General features: G+C 46.2%; 1 protein-coding gene across 1 annotated transcript in view; it reads left to right on the top strand.

Annotated features, from left to right (window-relative positions):
- The first annotated feature begins 6 nt into the window (after positions 1-6).
- The window catches only part of UBE3B (ubiquitin protein ligase E3B), a 32,205-nt gene continuing 13,215 nt past the window's right edge, over positions 7-18,996 (top strand). Inside the window, exons 1-19 of the mRNA XM_026656860.2 lie at positions 7-544; positions 635-730; positions 1,744-1,913; positions 2,023-2,143; positions 3,305-3,364; positions 3,731-3,835; positions 3,935-4,031; positions 4,277-4,362; positions 6,411-6,493; positions 7,532-7,637; positions 9,625-9,745; positions 11,284-11,461; positions 11,712-11,881; positions 12,693-12,860; positions 14,482-14,653; positions 15,665-15,783; positions 16,430-16,544; positions 17,185-17,284; positions 18,773-18,892. Coding sequence (XP_026512645.1) covers positions 692-730; positions 1,744-1,913; positions 2,023-2,143; positions 3,305-3,364; positions 3,731-3,835; positions 3,935-4,031; positions 4,277-4,362; positions 6,411-6,493; positions 7,532-7,637; positions 9,625-9,745; positions 11,284-11,461; positions 11,712-11,881; positions 12,693-12,860; positions 14,482-14,653; positions 15,665-15,783; positions 16,430-16,544; positions 17,185-17,284; positions 18,773-18,892 — 2,130 coding nt within the window. The 5' untranslated portion in view covers positions 7-544; positions 635-691. The remainder of the gene's footprint in view (positions 545-634; positions 731-1,743; positions 1,914-2,022; positions 2,144-3,304; positions 3,365-3,730; positions 3,836-3,934; positions 4,032-4,276; positions 4,363-6,410; positions 6,494-7,531; positions 7,638-9,624; positions 9,746-11,283; positions 11,462-11,711; positions 11,882-12,692; positions 12,861-14,481; positions 14,654-15,664; positions 15,784-16,429; positions 16,545-17,184; positions 17,285-18,772; positions 18,893-18,996) is intronic.

Below are 18,996 nucleotides of genomic sequence, written 5' to 3'. Positions count from 1 at the left end.
TAGAGTTGTAACATTAGGGTGGAAGCGATGTTTGGGGACAGGGAGGTACCTTGTGTGTTGGAGCATATGTGAGTAGAGAATCTGGGGGTACTTGATGCTAAGGGGTGAGCAGAACATGAGGGGTCAAAAGCTGATATGTTTGGGAGGAGGGGTGCTTGATTCTGTGTGACCCATTCTCTTAGCTGGAAACTCTGTTAAAGGGCTTGTTAAACTCTGAGGTCGCCTGGTAACCAGATATGGTGACAGGTGGATTAGATGTATACAGGGAGATTTAGTGAAAGAAATTAGTTAATATTCATAATAATCTTAATCCTGGTGTTTCGTTCTTGTTATCTTATTTGTCAGGCTTTGCTATGAAATTTAATGACTTGGAAATTCTGGTAGAAGAGTTTTACATGAGAAATAAACTTTTTTTTTTTACTTCCCCGAAGCAGGTTTGAGACATACCACTTGCAGCAGGTGGACCAAAACCATGATGCGCCTTTCTGTGTTTTGAGGTTTGTCCAACATTTCTCTCTGTGTGGCTGCTGGGTGATTTGGGTAGGTGAGTACAGCCAAAGACATCTAGAACAACAAATGAAATTAATAGACACCCCCCCCCCAGCATCTACAATTGATTGGTTTATCTCTACAGAGACGAAGGGAGACTCTATTTGAAGTCAGAGCAGATGTGGATCATGTTTGTATATGGATGAGTATCAGTATTTCTTCTGCAGAAGCAAATCCTCAGGTGAGTTTTGTGTAAAGTTTTTATAAAAATTCTTTGCCTTTAATATTCACACTGTAGAAGTGTATGCATCTGAGCTTTGAAGGCTCTGGGGCTGTGATTGTTGCTCCATAAATATTGAAACCGTCTCTAAATATTTACCGAGCAGTTCACCTGTTACAGATGCAATAGAGTGGGCCAGTCTAGATGGTTTAGGGGCAGAGCAACGTGCTATCATATTGGGGAAGCTGAGTTCAAGACTAGTTTCAGCCTATTTCTTCCCTGGCTGGGAGCATGGTGACCTCATCCCCACCAAAAGTGGCTTTCTGGAAGGACTAGCCTCCAGCCTTCCCTCACTAGAGGGACAGGTCAACCAACTACAGGGAGATGAAGTGGGGAAGTAATGGGGAAGTTTCCTACAAAGAAAGATGCTATATAGTCCCCATTTACCAAAGGGGACACTGGGAGGTTCCCAACATGCTTGACAGCTGTTTCATGGTCTAAACTGGGGTGATTCCACTTGGATAAACTGGGTCCTTCCATCACCTCCTTTATTTCAGACAGTTCTGTTTTTATCCACCCTTGTTCCTCTGCCCTTCAGAACTCTCTATAGATGCTAATTAAAGCTGATGTGGGAACATGATGAGCTGGTGGGGGTGAGGCGGAGGTTTGGAAGTAGGAGAGGCAAATGTGCTGGCTGATGGGGGTTCTGGTACCAGACCTGTTCTTGTTTTCCCCTTAACTCTGCTGCTGACACATTGCGCTTTGGCGCCCCTGTGTGCGTTGTACTTTGGCGCCAATCTCATGCTCTGTATTCTGTGGACACCTCATTTCCTCTGTCTGAAGGTGGGCACAGCCTGTCCAAACCAAAGCAGGTCTCTTGGAGCGATGCAGGGAATTGCCCTTCCATGCACACCTGCCCTGGGGCTATATGTTGTGTCCATATCACTCCCGGCTTCCTAAACTCACTTGCTGCATGTAGTCTAACATCCAGGTAACTCCTTCCTTTCCCTCCCCCGAACTCATCTTTGTGGAAGGTTGCAAAAATGTTCGGTACAGCACAGTCATCCAAAGCCCAGTTCCTCGATAAAGCGCGTCAGGCCCGTGAGGAGCGGAGAGAGCTGAAAGAGAGAGAGAGAGCCGCCATTCAGATCCAAGCCCTGATCAGGAGGTTTCTTTGTCGATGCTGGCTGCAGAGGGAGATCAGGTGTGTGAAATTCCACCCCACGGGCTTTGTTGCTTGTTGCGAACTGAGCTCTTTCTGTAGACTACTGGCTTTTTAAAATGCTCAACATTTGATTCCTCCTCCTTCCCAGGAGAGAAGTGGAGGATTTCTTTGAAATAAATGAATCTGCTTCCAGTAAAAGAAGTGCACTTTCCATCTTCAAAATTTCCAGGAAATTGCTGTTCATTTTCAGAATTAAAGAGGACAAAGAGGTAAAGCTGCTGCTCTGACGCATTTCCCCCCTCAGATTAAAAATGTGTAATGTATTCTATATGTTTAATATGTATGAGCTGTTACTTGGCTTGTCAAATGGGTTGCTACAACATGGAGGGTTCAGAGAGTGACCTTGATTTCCTTTTGTCTTGTAATGCCATGGTGAGGACAGTGGGGAGGCAGCAGGACGGACTGCTGAGAACTCCTGAGTTCTAATCCTGGCTCTGACACTCAGTTAATTTGAGCAAGTCATTTACTAATACACCCACTGGGCCAGGTAGCTCCGGTGTAAAGCACCACCACACTCAAGCAAGAGGGTTTTGTGTGTTCCTGGGTCTCTGGTTAGGGGCAACACTCAAATAAGAACCTGAGTTAACTTTGCAGTGAAGACAAAGCCCTAATAGCCCAGCCTCAGTTTTTCTATCTGTAAAATTGAGATAATATTAATACATGCCTCCCAGGGGAGTTGTGAAGGGCAGTCAGGGGAGAAAGCACTCTGAGGATGAGTGGCCATATTAAGTTGTATTGTGTCTGTTCAGCTGTATGTTGTTGTTCCCAGTTGCCTCTTTCCCAAGCAATTTCTGTTATGTCAGGAGAAATACAAGTACATCAAATGTTGTTGTAGTACTTCTATCTGATTTTAAATGTATACTTAGTGTGACATACAGTTCCCTGAGCTCCAGCCATGTTCTCTCTCCTCCCCTGTCAGTCCTTGGTGCCACAATGTTGGTTGGCCCCTGTGTTACAGTAACTAATTACCTCATTGAAGTGTCACCCCTAGGAGTAAACTGATTCCTTCTCAGGCCAAGGAGTAATCTGGATTCTTTTCCATTCTGCTTCCTGAGAATCCTGGGAGTGATGTCATAGAGCCTAGAGTGGTTGGAAGTCTCACTGTGTAACTTGCAAGCAAGGCAAATGTAATCAAAATCAATCTGTAATCTAAAAGGGAGCAATGATATATATCAATGGGTTTTTCCTTCCTCTTAGGACACCGGTATTAGCCACTGCCAAAGACAAGATGCTGGTCTCAGTGGAGCTTCCGTTGCTTCTAGTGTGCAAGGCCTTTGCTTCCCGTAATCTGCCGTTGTTAACAGTTTTCCCCAAGTAACTGACTGTACTTGTGGGGAAGTACACTAACATGTGTCTCTCTTTCTTTACAGAGGTTTGAAAAGTTGTGTCGCTGTATCCTGAATAGTATGGATGTGGAGAATGAGCCCAAGGTCAGCAAGTCAACTTCGTTAGGGGGATTTAGGTTTATTTTTTTAAAAGTTCACTAATCTGAAATATCAAGAGTGAGAGAGACTCAGTGTCACTTATATTCCATGGTGGATTGTTTTGATATGTTGATAAACCCCATAGAAAAACCCAGGATAGCTCCATGGACCCATAAGGGTCAAAAGGGCATTTCCCGCATGGTACGATTTACAACTGACCTAGTTATTACGGGGGCGGGGTAATTCTGGTCCAGTGCTGGGATCTGCATGGCCCGTGGAAGTAGTTTTATTACACCGCTTCTGGGCTTGTATGCTGGATAAGCAACAGAGCAGAAAAAGTTACCACAAATTTCTCCTGTTCTTTGCCTGTAGGTGTGGTATGTGTCATTAGCACTTTCTAAGGATCTTACACTCTTGTGGATCAAACAGATCAAGGACATCTTGTGGTTTTGCTGTGAGTTTCTCAAACAGCTTAAGGTAAAAATCTTTCCTTGGTTTTAGCTCTGTGTGTCTTGTGGTTTCACACTTTAGTGTTGTAGACTTGGTTTATTAATGTTGATGTTCTTGTTATTCCAGCCTGACATCCTACAAGACTCTAAACTGGTCAATTTGCACCTCACGATGCTTGTTACCTTCACAGACACTTCCACGTGGAAAATACTTCGGGGAAAAGGTCTGTGTGGCTCTTTCCAAAACCCTGTTGTAGTCACCCATCCAGACCTTTCTTCTCTCTCTTTGTTTCAAAGTCTTCCAGCTTGGGCTGCAGAAAGGGGATATTTTTCTTCTCTTGTATGCACTGCCAAGCTGTATGATTATGATAATAGAAGTTTGTCATAATTTACAATGTCTGACCGCAGTTCATATAGATTATATGACACACAAATAATTCTCAGAAATGTCATTATTTTGTCCTCGTAGGAGAAACCCTGCGACCTGCCATGAACCACATCTGTGCAAATATCATGGGACATCTCAATCAGAAGGGATTTTATTCTGTGCTGCAGGTTTGTTAGTGATTAGAATAGTTGATGTGCTTTGCAAACCCTGCAGTGTTTTCTGCCTTAACTAAGTTCTAAGTTTCTCCGGACGTGTTGTTTCATGTTTGGGTTGGGTATGTATTGGCAGTGACTCTCTCTGAGAATACTTTGTTTATGGTCGGTGTGACGTTCCCCTCTGGTGTTATCCGGGCCGGTGATCTGCTAGGGTCACTCCAATACTTGACTCTGGGAGGCAGCCTTACCCCGCTCTGCTGTGAGAACCCCCACTCCTGGGCTGTTCACGCACAGCCTCTGGCATGTAAGCTGCTCCCAGCTACTTGCAACCAAATGACACTAGCCAATATCTCCGGTCCCAGACACAACCCTGGGAACCTCCATCTTGTAGTGTCCAGTTATGCCCGCTGGATGCTGCAAGCTTGTCTGAGTCAATTTAAGAAAGAAATTGATATGTACCAGGCTTGTTATCCCAAGGGGAGCCTCTGACATGCTTCAAACCAAACGCACGGCTTCAGGTAGAATAAACAAACAGATTTATTAACTATAAAGATCGATTTTTTTAAGTCAGATTTGGTCAAATGAAATAAAAGCAAGATGCATTCTAAGCTGATCTTAACACTTTCAATGTCCTTACAAACTTAGATGCTTCTCACCACAGGCTGGCTGGTTGCTCTTCAGCCAGGCTCTCCCCTTTGATCAGCGCTTAAGTTGCTTGGTGTGGTGTCTGTAGATGTAGGTGGAAGAGAGAGTAAGGGTACGTCTATACTTACTTCCTGGTCCGGATGTAAGCGATCGATCTTCTGGGATCGATTTATCGCGTCTTGTCTAGACGCGATAAATCGATTCCGGAAGTGCTTGCCGTCGACACCGGTACTCCAGCTCGGCGAGAGGAGTACGCGGCATCGACGGGGGAGCCTGCCTGCCGCGTCTGGACCCGCGGTAAGTTCGAACTAAGGTACTTCGAATTCAGCTACGTTATTAACGTAGCTGAATTTGCGTACCTTAGTTCGAAGTGGGGGGTTAGTGTGGACCAGGCCTAAGAGCATGGCAAATGTCTCTCCCTTTTATCATGTCCTTTCTTCCCTCTTGGCTTTGCCTTCCCCCACCCTCAGAGTCAGGTGAGCAGTACCTCATCGCAGTTCCAAACTGACCAAAGGAAGGGGGGGTAACTCCCTTGAGAGTCTAACAGATTCTTTTGTTGCTGCCTAGGCCAGCGTCCTTTGTTCCTGTGAGGCTGGGCTGGGTTTGTCCCATACCTGTCCTGATGAGGTGTGAACTGCCTCTGCTCTTGGAAAGTTTTTGCCTGGGCTTATTTTAAGCCATGAGGATACATTTTCAGCCTCATAACTACATACATGAAATTATAACCTCTAACCTTACTGTAACAACAATGCTCAGTGCATCATGAGCCTTCTGAAAACAGCTGACAGGACAAACTTTGCATTGGATGCCACACAATCATTTTACAAGGATGAACATGGGGGTGCTGGGTGTTCCGCCGAGGTACAGAGCGTCACAGTTGGTAAACCAAAAAACTCACCCTCCCCTCCTTTCCGTGAGCAATATTTAATCTAACTACCATTTCATCATCTCATTAGGAGATGGAAGGCAGCAGTGCAGTGCAGCTGGTTAAAATACAGAATTAGGAGTCAGGAGTCTTGAATTCTGTTCCCAGCCCTGCCATTGAATTTGTGTGTGATTTTAGGCAGGTTTCTTCACCGTTCTGTGCCTCACTTTTTTCCATCTGTAAAATGGGGGTGTCCATCTTTCACAGGGTTGTTGCGAGGCTTGTTTATGGATTATAAAGCGCCATGAGACCCTCTGAAGAAAAGCCCTATAAAAATAGCAAGTGTGATCATAGTATACCTCTTTGAATGCAGTTTCTCTGTGCTGCCAGTACCTGGAACAGAAACGCTCTGATCCAGGCCAGTGACTTGTAACAACCACATTAAAGCAACACTCTCTCTCATTTCTTTTTATATCTTTTGAAAGTGACCATGTCCTTCAAGAACACAGTTGGATTCTTTCTCTAACAAGAGTTGCAATTTTCTTTTCAGATTTTGCTAACGAATGGCTTGGCAAGATCCAGACCATCCCTGTCCAAAGGCACTTTAACTGCAATCTTTTCTCTTGCATTGCGGTAAGGCAGCAAAAGCCGCTTGGGGAGATATGTAGCCAAAGCTGGTTTCAGTGTCTGTCTGAAGACCTCTTGCCTTGCCAGTTTCTCATTGTGTTTCTCTCTTTGTATCTGTCTGTGAGTTTGTCGTATTAGTGCATGATGCTAATTTAGGTGCAGAGCTTGATTTTTTTTCCCCCCTACTCGGTACCCCTAAAATCAAGTGTTTATAAATCAGTTATAAAGAACAGTTGTGGCGTTAAACTTGGAATGCTGTATTTCTGTGTGTTGGGTAAATAGTCTGAAGGAACGGGCCTTCTTTCTGCAAGTGTGATTCGCATCTCACAATGAACTGCCAGTGCGCCTCTAACTACATAATTATGGGTGCATGTCAGGTAGAGGTGCAGATGATCAGATCTGTGCTCGTAGTTCAATTTGCATGTGTAAATTGTGTCCCCAAAGAGGGACTGGCTAGAAACACCCCCCTGCGTTTCAAAATAAAGTTTTCACGGGACGTTCACTTGGTGTCAGACCACGGTGCCCAAGGAGCATCCCTAAAGACTTTCACGAGCTAACTCTGAACCGGTTTCCTTCCATAAGTGTCATTTCTGGGATCATGGGACAGGCTCAAGTCTGATTTTCTGATGAACATTCCAGTAAGAGTAGAGTGATTTCTCACCCTGTCCCAGACTCAAACTGGTCTTGAATCAGTCACTTAAGCTTTGCCTGAGTAAATGGGAACTACTTATTTATCTACTTCACGGGAGTGTTGTGAGGTTTAATCTAGTTAGCGTTTATGGAGCTTTTTAGAGACATGGGAGGTGCTGTGTATTATGGAATAAGACTCCGCGTTGCCTCCTGCCTCTGGCTTTCTTTGATTCCCTGGGGTCATGATGGATGTTGCTAAATCGCCATGATATCAGAAGCCATAGGGGGCTGATTCTTTTCGAACTGTCCTCTGTAATGAGAACAGAAGCAGCAGCCAGTTCTGATAGAAAGGCTGCATTTCTTAGGAAACACAAAGTGTGAGGTTTGACGTATTTTTTTTTTTCCTCTCTTCAGCCCTGTGATTGCTGCTCAGTTTTCTGACAATCTCTTGAGATCATTCCTGATCCATATCATGTCAGTGCCTGCTATTGTGACTCACCTTGCTACACTAACACCTGAGGTACGTGGGCTGCTCCATCACAGCATCCTGAGCCCTTTGGCATATCAAATATGCTGGAATTAGTCATCCGCGACTCTATAGTTACAAATAATGGCGAGTAAAGAGTTGGATCAGCCTCTTAAAAGTTGACAGTAAAATGTAATTCTTTTCTAATGGAAACACATGTTCCTCCCCCATCCTTCATAGCCTGGGCTTCGAATGCTGCGGAAGCTGATATAGCTCTCTTGAGTATTCTGTGTGCAACAGGCTCCTCAGTGAGCTCTGCAGAATTGTGCACAGCTTGAGCTGCGGTGGCGTGGGGAGCCCTAGAACAGACAGGAAGGAGGCTCTTGTAGTTAATGCTTTGGATTAGGACCCTGGAGATCTGGCCTCTTTTTCTGGTTCAGCCACTGGCTCCTTGCATGACTTAATTGTTCCAGGCCTCAGTTTCCCCCTTTGTAAAATGTCTTTTTGTGTGTATATCATGTACTCTTTGGGACAGAGACTCTTACAGAGTGCCTAGCACACCCAAGCCCTGATTTCTATTGGAGCCTCTCATCAATCTTCCCACCATGCCAATGGCTAATTGGGCTGATGCTCTTAAGGCACATCAGTTTCATAGCCTGTGGTACACAAGGGTGTGACATGGCCAGCATCACATCCAACCACCTTGACAGCCCTAACCGGATGGATCAGGTACCCATTCTGCAGCTGGGTAAACTGGAGGTGGCCTTTTGGTGTGAGATCGAACAAGACTTGACCCCACGACCTTCCTGATTGTAGTTATGCACCTTAGCCACTCAGCCACCACACCTCGTGGTACTGCTAGGTGCTCCCATAATACAAATATTAAATAACAGCAAGCCAGAATGTTATTTGTGCTGGTTTTTCAAAACTGGTTTGAGTCTTTGTTTTAGTAGCCGTTAGAGTGGTTTGCTTTGTGTTGGTATTTAGAGTGCTGTGCACATTTCTTACCAGATAAGATACTGTGGCAACAACTGATAAATGCAGAGCCTCCTCCCAGCTCAGCTGGGCATGCAGATGAATAGGACATTGTTATGGAGATTTATCCGCTCAACTCTGGACATCTCTATGGTTTAGAGAAACTGCAAGTGGCACAGTTTTGGGTGTAAATTATTACTTAACGGATTCAGCTGTGTGTGTGTGACCTGAGGCTACTCTGCGTCTCTTTGTTTTTAGGCTGGACGTTTTATTTTTTGTGTCCTTGTCCTTCCATCCCCATGGTGATTTCTGACAGGGGAGCGAATGAACAAAGAGATGCAAAATCATCTATCACATAGAGCGGGGTTCTACTGATCGCCATATTTGGCGTCGGGAAGGAATTTTCCTCCAGGGAAGATTGGCAGAGGCCCTGGAGGTTTTTCGCCTTCCTCCGCAGCATAGGGCAGGGGTCACAAGCTGGAGGATTCTCTGCGACTTGAAGTCTTTAAATCACGATCTGGAGACTTCAACAGCTGAGTTAAGGGAAAGTGGGTGGGTCAGCTTTTGTGGCCTGCATCATGCGGGAGGTCAGACTAGATGACCATAATGGTCCCTTCTGACCTTTAAGTCTATGAGTCTGAGTCTATGAGCAGGATCTTCGCTGAGCAGTGATACACTGCCCACTAATACCATGTGGTTTGTCTGCTCCCTTTCACAGCGTGGGCCGATTGCCGGTGAATTCCAGGGAATTCAGGCGTTTTTAACTGCCATAGACTCAGGACAGGTGAAGGTTATCCTTGTGACTGGTTAGAATATGCCCAGTTCACCTGCAGATCTCCCTTGAGGCAGGCTCCCCCACATGCCTGTGATCTTCTTTGTGAGATCTCTTCTTTAGCGTGATTCTCTGGCATGAAGCCTGTGCAGCCCCTGAACGCAGTGATTGCTCACAGGAATGAACGGACACCCTGAATCGCTGATGAGGTGTCAGGTCTGGTGGCTTTTGTGTGATGCTCTGTTAATTTAACTTGCAACTTCTCAATCATTTAAAAACAATTCTGTTTTTCAGCGTCTGGCAGTGCTAGAATCCCATGACCTTTTCCGCAAATTCATCTTATTTTTAAGTCGTGAGGCTCAGTGCCAAGATGTCTGCGTGTGTTTAGAAGGAAGCCATACTCTTTGTTTACTGGGTAAGCATGTGTCCGGAGTCTGAGCATGTTCCACATCAGAGGAGAAATTTAAGAGTCTTTCTTTGCTTTGAGGAGAGGGCCCCGTGGGAGTGAAATCTGAATTCCTCTCTTGGGGTCAAGGACTCTGGATTTTAAAATCCAACATTTTCTGAAACAACCATTTGGGTGGTTTCTAAAATAGCTTGCGTCATGTGTGTTTGGAAGGACACTTAACTTCAGGTTTAATGTAAGGTATAGAAATGTAGGGCTGGGAGGGACATCAAGAGGTCAACCAGTCCAGCCCCCTGTGCTGAGGCAGGACTAAGTGAACGTAGAGGGTCATGCTAAGAGACCCAGGAAACAGAAGAGGGCGGTTCAGAAAGAGACCCCTTCCTATAGATGTGTCATTTTGATCTAGCAGGAAATCATAACCTCAGCTTGCTTTCCATTTAGACACTGATACAGCAAACACGAAATGACCTGCCTACATTGATATGCTACTGAAACTTGCTGAGTTCACATCAGCTCTGTGGAAATAGTCAGAGGAGCTGTTGTAATTCATGAATGGCCTCTAGATTCTCTGTCCTGGCTACTGTTAGGAGCTCTCTATTTCATATAATGCTGCACATGAAGTGTTGGCGGGAAGCAAATGAGATGGCTATGGGAGGATATCCTGCGCTAGCACAGAGCATCACTTTGGTGTGGGAAGTGTGTGCTGGAAACTGGGCTGAAACCAGGGACTGCTCTGAAAAGAGTCAATGAACAACCATCAGAGAACAAGAGACAAATTTTGGTCACTGGACAACTGAATTGGATCTGAATCTCTTTAAGGAATGGTTCTGGAGGCTTAATCCAAACCCTGTGTGAGTGAGGGCATTGTCAGTGAAAACACTGTATTCACTGAGCGTCATTGACTTTGTAGATTTTTATGGATTCCAAGGCCAGAAGGGTCCATTGTGGTTGTCTAGATGGATCTCTTATGTACGGCCATAGAGCTTCCCCAAAAGAATTCCTAGAGCAGATCATTTAGAAAACCATCCAGTCTTGATTTAAAAAGGGTCAGTTATGGAGAATCCATCACAACCTTTGGAAAGTTATTCCAATGGTTAATTACTCTCACTGTTACTTGCACCTGCTTATTCCAGACCTGAATTTAGCCTGGTTTCTCTAACCCATTCAGTCCCCCAATTCGTTTTAAGACATAGGACCTCAGTGATTCTCCAAAGTTAACATCAAAGTCAATGGGGAATTTTGCCCCTGAATTCAGTGGGAGCAGGATGCAGCCCATACTGATGGTTTTTACAATTACCCTTTCCTGCTGTCACTACTGAAGGCCCTGAGTCAGTGTTGCGTTAACAAATAAACAAGGAGGGGATTATGAACAGACTGGCCGGAGCATTGGGAGCAGACGGGTGGGATACGGCCCTGCACTGGTGAGGAGTGAAGAGGTGGTGGAGAGAGACTGATCTCAACCCCCTTCTGTCTCCAGTAAAGGTCTCATACTAATTCTCATACAAATGTCGCTCCTCTTCAAAGGGCTGCTGCTGATTCTTTTTCAGGTAACCTCATTTATCTGGGCTCCTTGAATGACAAAGTGCTAGAGGACGAGACTGCTCACTTTGTGAGCGTGCTTATCCACATGCTCTCTTACTGCCAGAAGTATGTGTCGCAAAAGAAATCCAACCTCACGCACTGGCACCCTGTCCTTGGCTGGTTCTCCCAGACTGTGGATTATGGGTAAGTGAGCAGGATCTCTGAGACAAGTAACTCTGAGATTTAATTCACAACTTGGCCAGGTTACACATGCAGTACCTTCTGTCACTGTCAGGATGGACAGTGTGGCCACCGTAACGCCTTGCATGTCCTGAGTTGTATTTTAATTGTGCAACCTTAACACTGCATTCATATGCAGCTTGTTAGATGTGATAGACAGGTTGTAACAATGGCTTTATCTCTTTCTCTCCCTTGCCCCTGACTTTTCTTCTAGGTTAAATGAGTCCATGCCTCTGCTCACAAAGCAGTTGCAGCATCTCTGGGGAGTCCACCTAATTCGCATCCTCTTCAGTGATGTTCTCAGCAAGAAGCTGGTGGAGACTCAGGAGCCGACTTATCTGTCGGGGCAAACTGCTTCCCCACAGAACAGCCTTCCCATGAAAAGTCAGTTCAGTACGGGCCAGGGCCTGGGCTCTGTGTCTTCTCTCTCTTGCTGGCAGAAGTTTGACTTTCTTCCCTTTAGTCAAAGGCTTTGAGTAGTTTTTTGCAGCACCTGCTATTACCTAGCTAGAGGCAAGTTCTTCCTGGGTTCTGATCCCTGTTCTGATTACACTGTGACGTTAGTAAGTCACTTATCTTCTTGGGGACACTTGCCTGTTTCCAAGCAGGGTTTGAATTGTTTCTCAAGTGGTCTGAAGATGAAAAGCACGAGGTAATCCTTACCACTGTTACTGGGGGGGTCTCCGTACCTTACAGTGGTTGGATAGTATCCCAGCTTCACAGGTGGAAACTGTGGCACCGCGAGGTTAAGTGACTTTCCCATGATCTCACAGAGAATCATTGGCAGAGCCTGGATTATAGCTCTGGAATTTCTAGGTCACAGTCTCTTACTCTAACCCCCTATAATGTGCTGACTCAGTCTACTGTAGATATGTGCTAGATATTATAGCACAACTAGTGATTCCTATTACATTTGGGTAACGTTTGAAACTAGAGAATGACTTGTGAATGATCCCCGTGTCACCAGAGAACGTCTTGGTGTTTATGGAATGGAGAATGTTCCTATAAAGCATTGTGCCATGGGGAATTCACAGAAATCTGCAGTTCTGTGGCATGAGCCACTCAATCGGTTACTGTCCTTACTAAAACCCCCATTGTTATGGGGCTGCACGGTGACCCAGGATAAGACTTCACCTGGTGATGAATGTCTCCGTCTCCAAGACCTGAGTGCATGTCTCCCCTTATCTCCCACCAGATCTTTTCAAGCGAGCCTTCCAGAAGTCCGCCTCTGTCCGCAACATCCTCAAGCCAGTTGGAGGCAAGCGGGTGGATTCAGCAGAGGTGCAGAAGGTTTGCAGCATCTGTGTGCTGTACCAAACCACGCTGACGACTCTGACGCAGATCCGGCTGCAGATACTCACAGGTCAGTGGGGTGCGGGGATGTGGGTTTTTGTCTTTTCTTCAAAATACCTTTTAAAATCCAGGGGGGTGGAATCTTCTAAAGATCTAAACTTGTGCCTCTCACTGATTCTTTTGACTCTGCTGGTAGTTGTATTACACAGGGCTGTTTATTGACCCGCTGGATGCAAAGCTTGTTCTATCCTGGATCATGTGTCTGATCAATAGCATTCATCGCTGCTGTATCAAACGTTCGCTCTCTAGAATACAAATGAAAGCAAGTTCTGCTCCATTGAAACCCGCTCACTTCTTATTGACTGAATCTGGCTCAATGTCTTTGAATAATACCCAGTAATACCAGTCTTTATGTGGTGGTCCCGTTGAGTGCTTCCGTTATATTCAGTGTTCCCTCTAATTTTTTCCATCCATGTGTGGAATGAATTTTGTGCATCATATCGAGGTAATGTGCGGATGTGCACCACCAGTAGAAACCAAAAACCGAGATACAATGTATATTTTTAAAAAGTTACCATAGGGTTCATTACTCCAGGCAGGACAGGTTAGGCATTTTAGAACTCACTGCTCAAAGAATTAAATTTAAGTGTAAGAGAGAAATAAAAATTATGAAATGCACAGACCAGTCAAAAAACTAAAATAACACACTTGGAAAGAAGTATCAAGAGGTAACAACAATACAAGTATGTGTTGGGTGGTGTGTGTGTGTGTGTCACAGAGAGATACACCGTGTGTGTGTATATGACAGAGATAGACGCGTGTTGTCCCTTTCAGTACCCTGATCCCACTTTAAGTACGTTGCCCTTTTAAGTAGATCAGCACGTTCAGATGCAGCAGCAGCTGCCAGCAAGCTCCCTGTGTCCTAAGCCCTGTCGTGTGTTGTCCCCCCTGCTCTGTGGAGATGGGGTGGAGGGAGGGGAACACCTTGACATCAACACCCCTCTCCTCCTCCTCTCTTCACCCCTCCCCGCTCTGCACAGCAAGCAGGAGGCTCCTGGGAGCAGCTCTAAGGCAGAGCGCAGGGGCAGCACACAGCAGTGGGAGGAGGGACAGCTGAACTGCTGGCACTTGATAGCCTGCTGGGCAGCCACCCAGCCACGCGGTTTACAGGGAACTTAGGTTATATTAAGAACAAATTATTCCTCTTACCACCTCCTCCCTCCTTTCTAGTAAGCCATCACTGGTCTAGTGGCTAGAACAGGAAACTGGGAGTCCAGACTCCTGAGTTCTGTTCCTGGCTCTGCCGTTGACTCTGTGCGACCTTGAGCAACTTGCATGACCTTGCCCTTTGTGCCTTGCTTCCCCATCTGTACAATGGGGATCATAATGACTGCGTCACAAGAGGCTTTGTTAACTGATGCTTGTCCAGTGCTGTGAAATCTTTAACTGAAAGGTGCTGTAGGTGTGCAAAGTATTATTAGCTAGTTAAGAGGCTTCCTTCTGGTCTCATTGTGATTGTAGAATACTTGTTCACGTGAATTGCACCCATGACCACTGTGTGACTTTCCTCTTCACCAGTAGATAGTTTTGCAAAATAAACTGTTATCTGCAACAGGTCATATTCATCTTCCCCTGCATGCAGGGAAAAGAGCTGTGTTAAGGCTTTCTCTCTTTCGTTTTCCCTCCTGTAGGCCTCACTTATCTTGATGATCTGTTGCCCAAATTGTGGGCATTTATCTGTGAGCTGGGACCCCAGGGTGGATTAAAACTCTTCTTGGAATGCCTGAACAATGACACAGAGGAATCCAAGAGACTGCTGGCTATGCTGATGCTGTTTTGTGACTGTTCTCGACACCTTATCACGTAGGTTACTAGCAGATGGCTCTTTCTACGGAAGTCGAATATACAGATTAAATGTTATTTGAGTGCCAGGGTGGAGAGCCAAAACGCTGCTGTAATTACGTATAGATAACTAAAATGCAAGAGCAAAACTGCATGCTTTGCAAAGTGTGTGTTGTGTAAGGGATGGGCGTGTGGCAGGAGAGGTAACTAGGTACTACAGCACTGGGTGCCCTAGGAATACTTTTTCTCAATGCTTGTGTGCAACAGCTGCATCTTAACACAGGGCAAATTCTTCAAAGGCACACATCATGCTATAAGAAGAGGCATTGTCTGGCTGGCAGGACACTCCACTGGGAGCCTATGTACCTGGGTCTATTCCCAGCTCCACTGCCCACTCACTGTGTGACCCTGTGCCACCTCCTTGCCTATGTAGAAAGTCTTCCCATCTGTAAAATGAAGATAATTCTACTTACCCACCTTGTTCAAGTGCTTTGCAATCTACGAGTAAAAAGCCCTCTAAATTGTCAGAGGGTGGAGATGGATGGCAAGAGAGAGATCACTTGATCATTACCTGTTAGGTTCACTCCCTCTGGGGCATAGGGTGACCAGACAGCAAATGTGAAAAATCGGGACAGGGGTGAGGGGTAATAGGAGCCTATATAAGAAAAAGACCCCAAAATTGGGACTGTCCCTATAAAATCGGGACATCTGGTCACCCTACTGGGGCACCTGGCATGGATCACTGTCAGCAGACAGGATACTGGGCCTTTGTTCTGACCCAGTACGGCTGTTCTTATGTTCTAAATGTGATACTGTATTGGGTGTAGTTTATTTCTCAGACTTTTTGTGCTGTCTTATGTTAAACTCAGATATTGATCAAAATCAGTAAATACATACTATTGGTTTAGGGGTTTAGCTCCTGTTTTAGTCACCACAGGAAATGAGAACTCCCACTAAACGTGCCAGGCAAAGTGCACTCTCTGCACGCCCTCTCAAAAGGGAAATAAACCAACATTTGTTTTCCTCCTCCAGAATTCTTGACGAAATTGAAGTCTATGAAGAACAGATCTCATTCAAAGTGGAAGAGCTAGTTACCATCTCCTCTTTCCTCAATTCCTTTGTGTTTAAGATGATCTGGGATGGAATTGTGGGTAAGTGCGTCAGCCGCTTGATTGAGGGGACCACGATAATTATTTTAAAAAGTAGTAGTGAATCGATTAATCCAGAGGCTTCAGCCAGTTTGCTAGTATGACTTGAATGCTGTGCACAGAAAGTGTTACAAATTCTTAGGATGTTTGAAATGAAACTATCCCCCATTCAGCTGTTCAGATACCTATGCCATGTTGGGGTACCATATAAAAACCAGCCAGTCAGTGTTTTATTAAAGTATGAATTTATGGGGCATCATTTTCAAAACCTGCATCTCTTCAAAAACCTGCTACTTCAGCTCTGTGAGGTTTCAGAGAAGAATATACTCCAGCTTTGGGGTAAATCTGTGCCGAATCAGAAGAAGAGTGTTGGATACCCATACCTGGAGCGTGTCGATCTAAGTGTGTTTACCTTTTGCTGGTGCTGGTTGCAGTAGCTAGTAACAAGGCCAAGGGATTCAAGCCTGGATCCTGGCAGATGTTGGGCACTTCTTGTGAGAGAGGCTGAGACCCTTCAATTCTAAAGCCAGTGGAAGTGGAGAACACTTAGCCCCCTTTGTTTGTGCTGGGGAAAGGAGTGGCTCTCTGCTTCGTGTCGGTCACTGGTGTGTAGGAGGCCCTGAATGCTACTTCCATGTTTGTCTTGTAGAGAATGCCAAAGGCGAGACGCTGGAGTTGTTCCATTCTGTTCATGGCTGGCTGATGATCTTGTATGAAAGAGACTGCCGCCGGCGCTTTGCTCCTGAGGACCACTGGTTGCGAAAGTGAGTGCTGGATCCTCATGCTGGGTCATAGAATATCAGGGTTGGAAGGGACCTCAGGAGGTCATCTAGTCCAACCCCCTGCTCAAAGCAGAACCAATCCCCAGACAGATTTTTACCCCAGATCCTTAAGTGGCCCTCTCAAGGATTGAACTCACAACCCTGGGTTTAGCAGGCCAATGCTCAAGCCACTGAGCTATCCCTCCCCCCTTATAAGGCAACACGGGGAGTTGATCCCAGGATCTCCTATTTACTAGACAGGTGCATGTACGATTGTATGGCTTTTGCAGCACAGCGACTCTTGTCTTGACCATTTTGGACGCTGTCGCTTTGTTAGACATGGAACTTCCTTATTGTTCTTCTCTGCCAGCCCCAGGCCAGGGTTATTCCCTACGCTCCATTTGCCTTGTTTAATTTAAAGTCCCTGGTGATGGCACTTCCCTCTCTTCTGTAGAGCGATTATTCTCAGTATCACTTGTACAGGGTACAAATTTCAAAAGCACCCAGGTCCCATTTTCAGAAGAGATTTAAGCTCCGAAATCTCTTAGGTGCTTTTAAAAATGTTATCCTCACTGATTTTGCCAAGCCCTGTTTTCTCTGTGTGTTTCTCAGGGAACTCTGAATATGTGTCTTGCTTTTTCAGGGACCTCAAACCCAGTGTGCTCTTCCAAGAGCTGGACAAAGACAAGAAGCGAGCTCAGCTGCTCTTGCAGTACATCCCGCATGTCATCCCCCATAAGAACGTGAGTGAGACCTGGCAGGAGGGCTTTGAGTGCTGTATGCCAGGAGAGTGGCTGCCTTGCTACTGCCCATCCTGTGGGTGAATGAAAGGGACTTGAGTCTCCAAGGTTTTCCAGTGCTGAATTCACACCCCAAAAGCCCATTTAAAAATACAGGGGATGCAGCTTATTAGCAATCTCTCATTTCCCAGCAAAAAGTTGCTAATAACCAAAGGTTGGCCATAGGCGAAAGGCCCATGCCTGAGACAGCAGTGTGGGGCAGCCCGTGGCCAGGGACTGGCTGCCCGACAGGAGGTAATGCAGGAGTCCCAGTGCTGCAGAGTGGGAGGGCAGGGCTGCAGCCTGGATGCTGGGGTTCTGCCCGGGGAGTGAAGGTGCCAGGGGGCCCACAGGGCTGTACGGTATTTCTCCCTGCACTCTCTGTGCTGCTCCCTGCCCTGGCACCGGGAGCCCAGGCTTGGCACATCCCAGTGCTTCCTTCCCTGGCTGCACCCACACAAGCCTGCCCATGGACGGGGCTCTCCATGTGAGTGGAGGCTCTGGGATGTGCCAGGGTAGGGTGCAGCCCAGAGAGCACAGGGAGAGGTGCTGTGTGGGCCCCCAGCAAAGCCCCAGCTGCAGCTCAGGGGCCAAGCTCTGCATATCCAGGTGCTGCTTTCCCTAGTTGCAGCCCTGCAAACATGCCTGCAGCTGGGGCTTTTCACCGCGACTGGGGGGAGTCGGGGGCCCGCCAGGCTGCATGGCAAGAAAAAAGGTGTCAGCAAGAGGCCTGACAGTTGCTAATATCCAAATCTCATTAACATTAAAGTCAGTGGAATGGGATCAGTTCTCAGCAAAATGTTGCTAATAACTAAAATTTGTCAATATCAGGATCGCTAATAACCAGCATCCACTGTAGCTCCATTGTGTTAAAGGTCTCTTCTTTACCATTAGAGAGGTCTTGTTTGTGAAGGAAGGTCCTTCATCCCTGCTGATTCAAGCGGGCAGCAACGCCCCATTTGGTGGCAGGACTCAGCCCAACGGGCAGGGTATATGCAGACCTACCAAGCTGTCCCTTTCTAGACTGCATCACGCTGGATCCGGCATTCAAGGGAGGCCTTTCCTCTGCGCAGCCATTATGTACGCTAAGTGGGAACCTTCCTGAATAAAACACAGAAGGTTGTCTCTTAATTATGTGGAGCATAATGTCAAAAAAGGTATCATGGGCTAGATCCCACTTGCCTTATGTGGGTAGGTGTTGATAACTTCAATGGGTCTGCTCACGTGAGTAGAGCAAGTAGGATTTAGGCCTGGGTATAATTTTCTTTAGCTAAATTTTCCCCTTTACACTGCAGATGGTTGTGAAAGCAGCAGTATTTATCTGCTCCATTTGTCTCTGTCTAGTACTGAATATCCATCCAGGTGGGTGAGCAGCATGTGTACCTTTCACGAGGTGCAGTGCAGAGATTTATTACCCTGACGCTGTTGGTCTCTCTTGGATTTCTTTTTTAGAGGGTTCTTCTTTTCCGAAACATGGTGACAAAGGAGAAGGAGAAGCTTGGGCTGGTTGAAACCAGCTCTGCATCACCTCACGTCACACACATAACTATCCGCCGCTCACGCATGCTGGAGGTGAGTGGCTCGGCCCTCGGAAGCAAATCTACCAGCCAGGAACCTGGTTTTGTTGGTGACTGTGCTGTGAATGAGTGGTTCAGTGCTTGCCCGGGTCTTGATCT

Source organism: Terrapene carolina, unplaced genomic scaffold (assembly GCF_002925995.2).
Source record: "Terrapene carolina triunguis isolate 2854851 unplaced genomic scaffold, T_m_triunguis-2.0 Scaffold234, whole genome shotgun sequence".
Taxonomy (NCBI): domain Eukaryota; kingdom Metazoa; phylum Chordata; order Testudines; family Emydidae; genus Terrapene; species Terrapene triunguis.
Note: the sequence above shows the minus strand (reverse complement) of the source record. Positions and strands in the feature narration are given on the sequence as shown.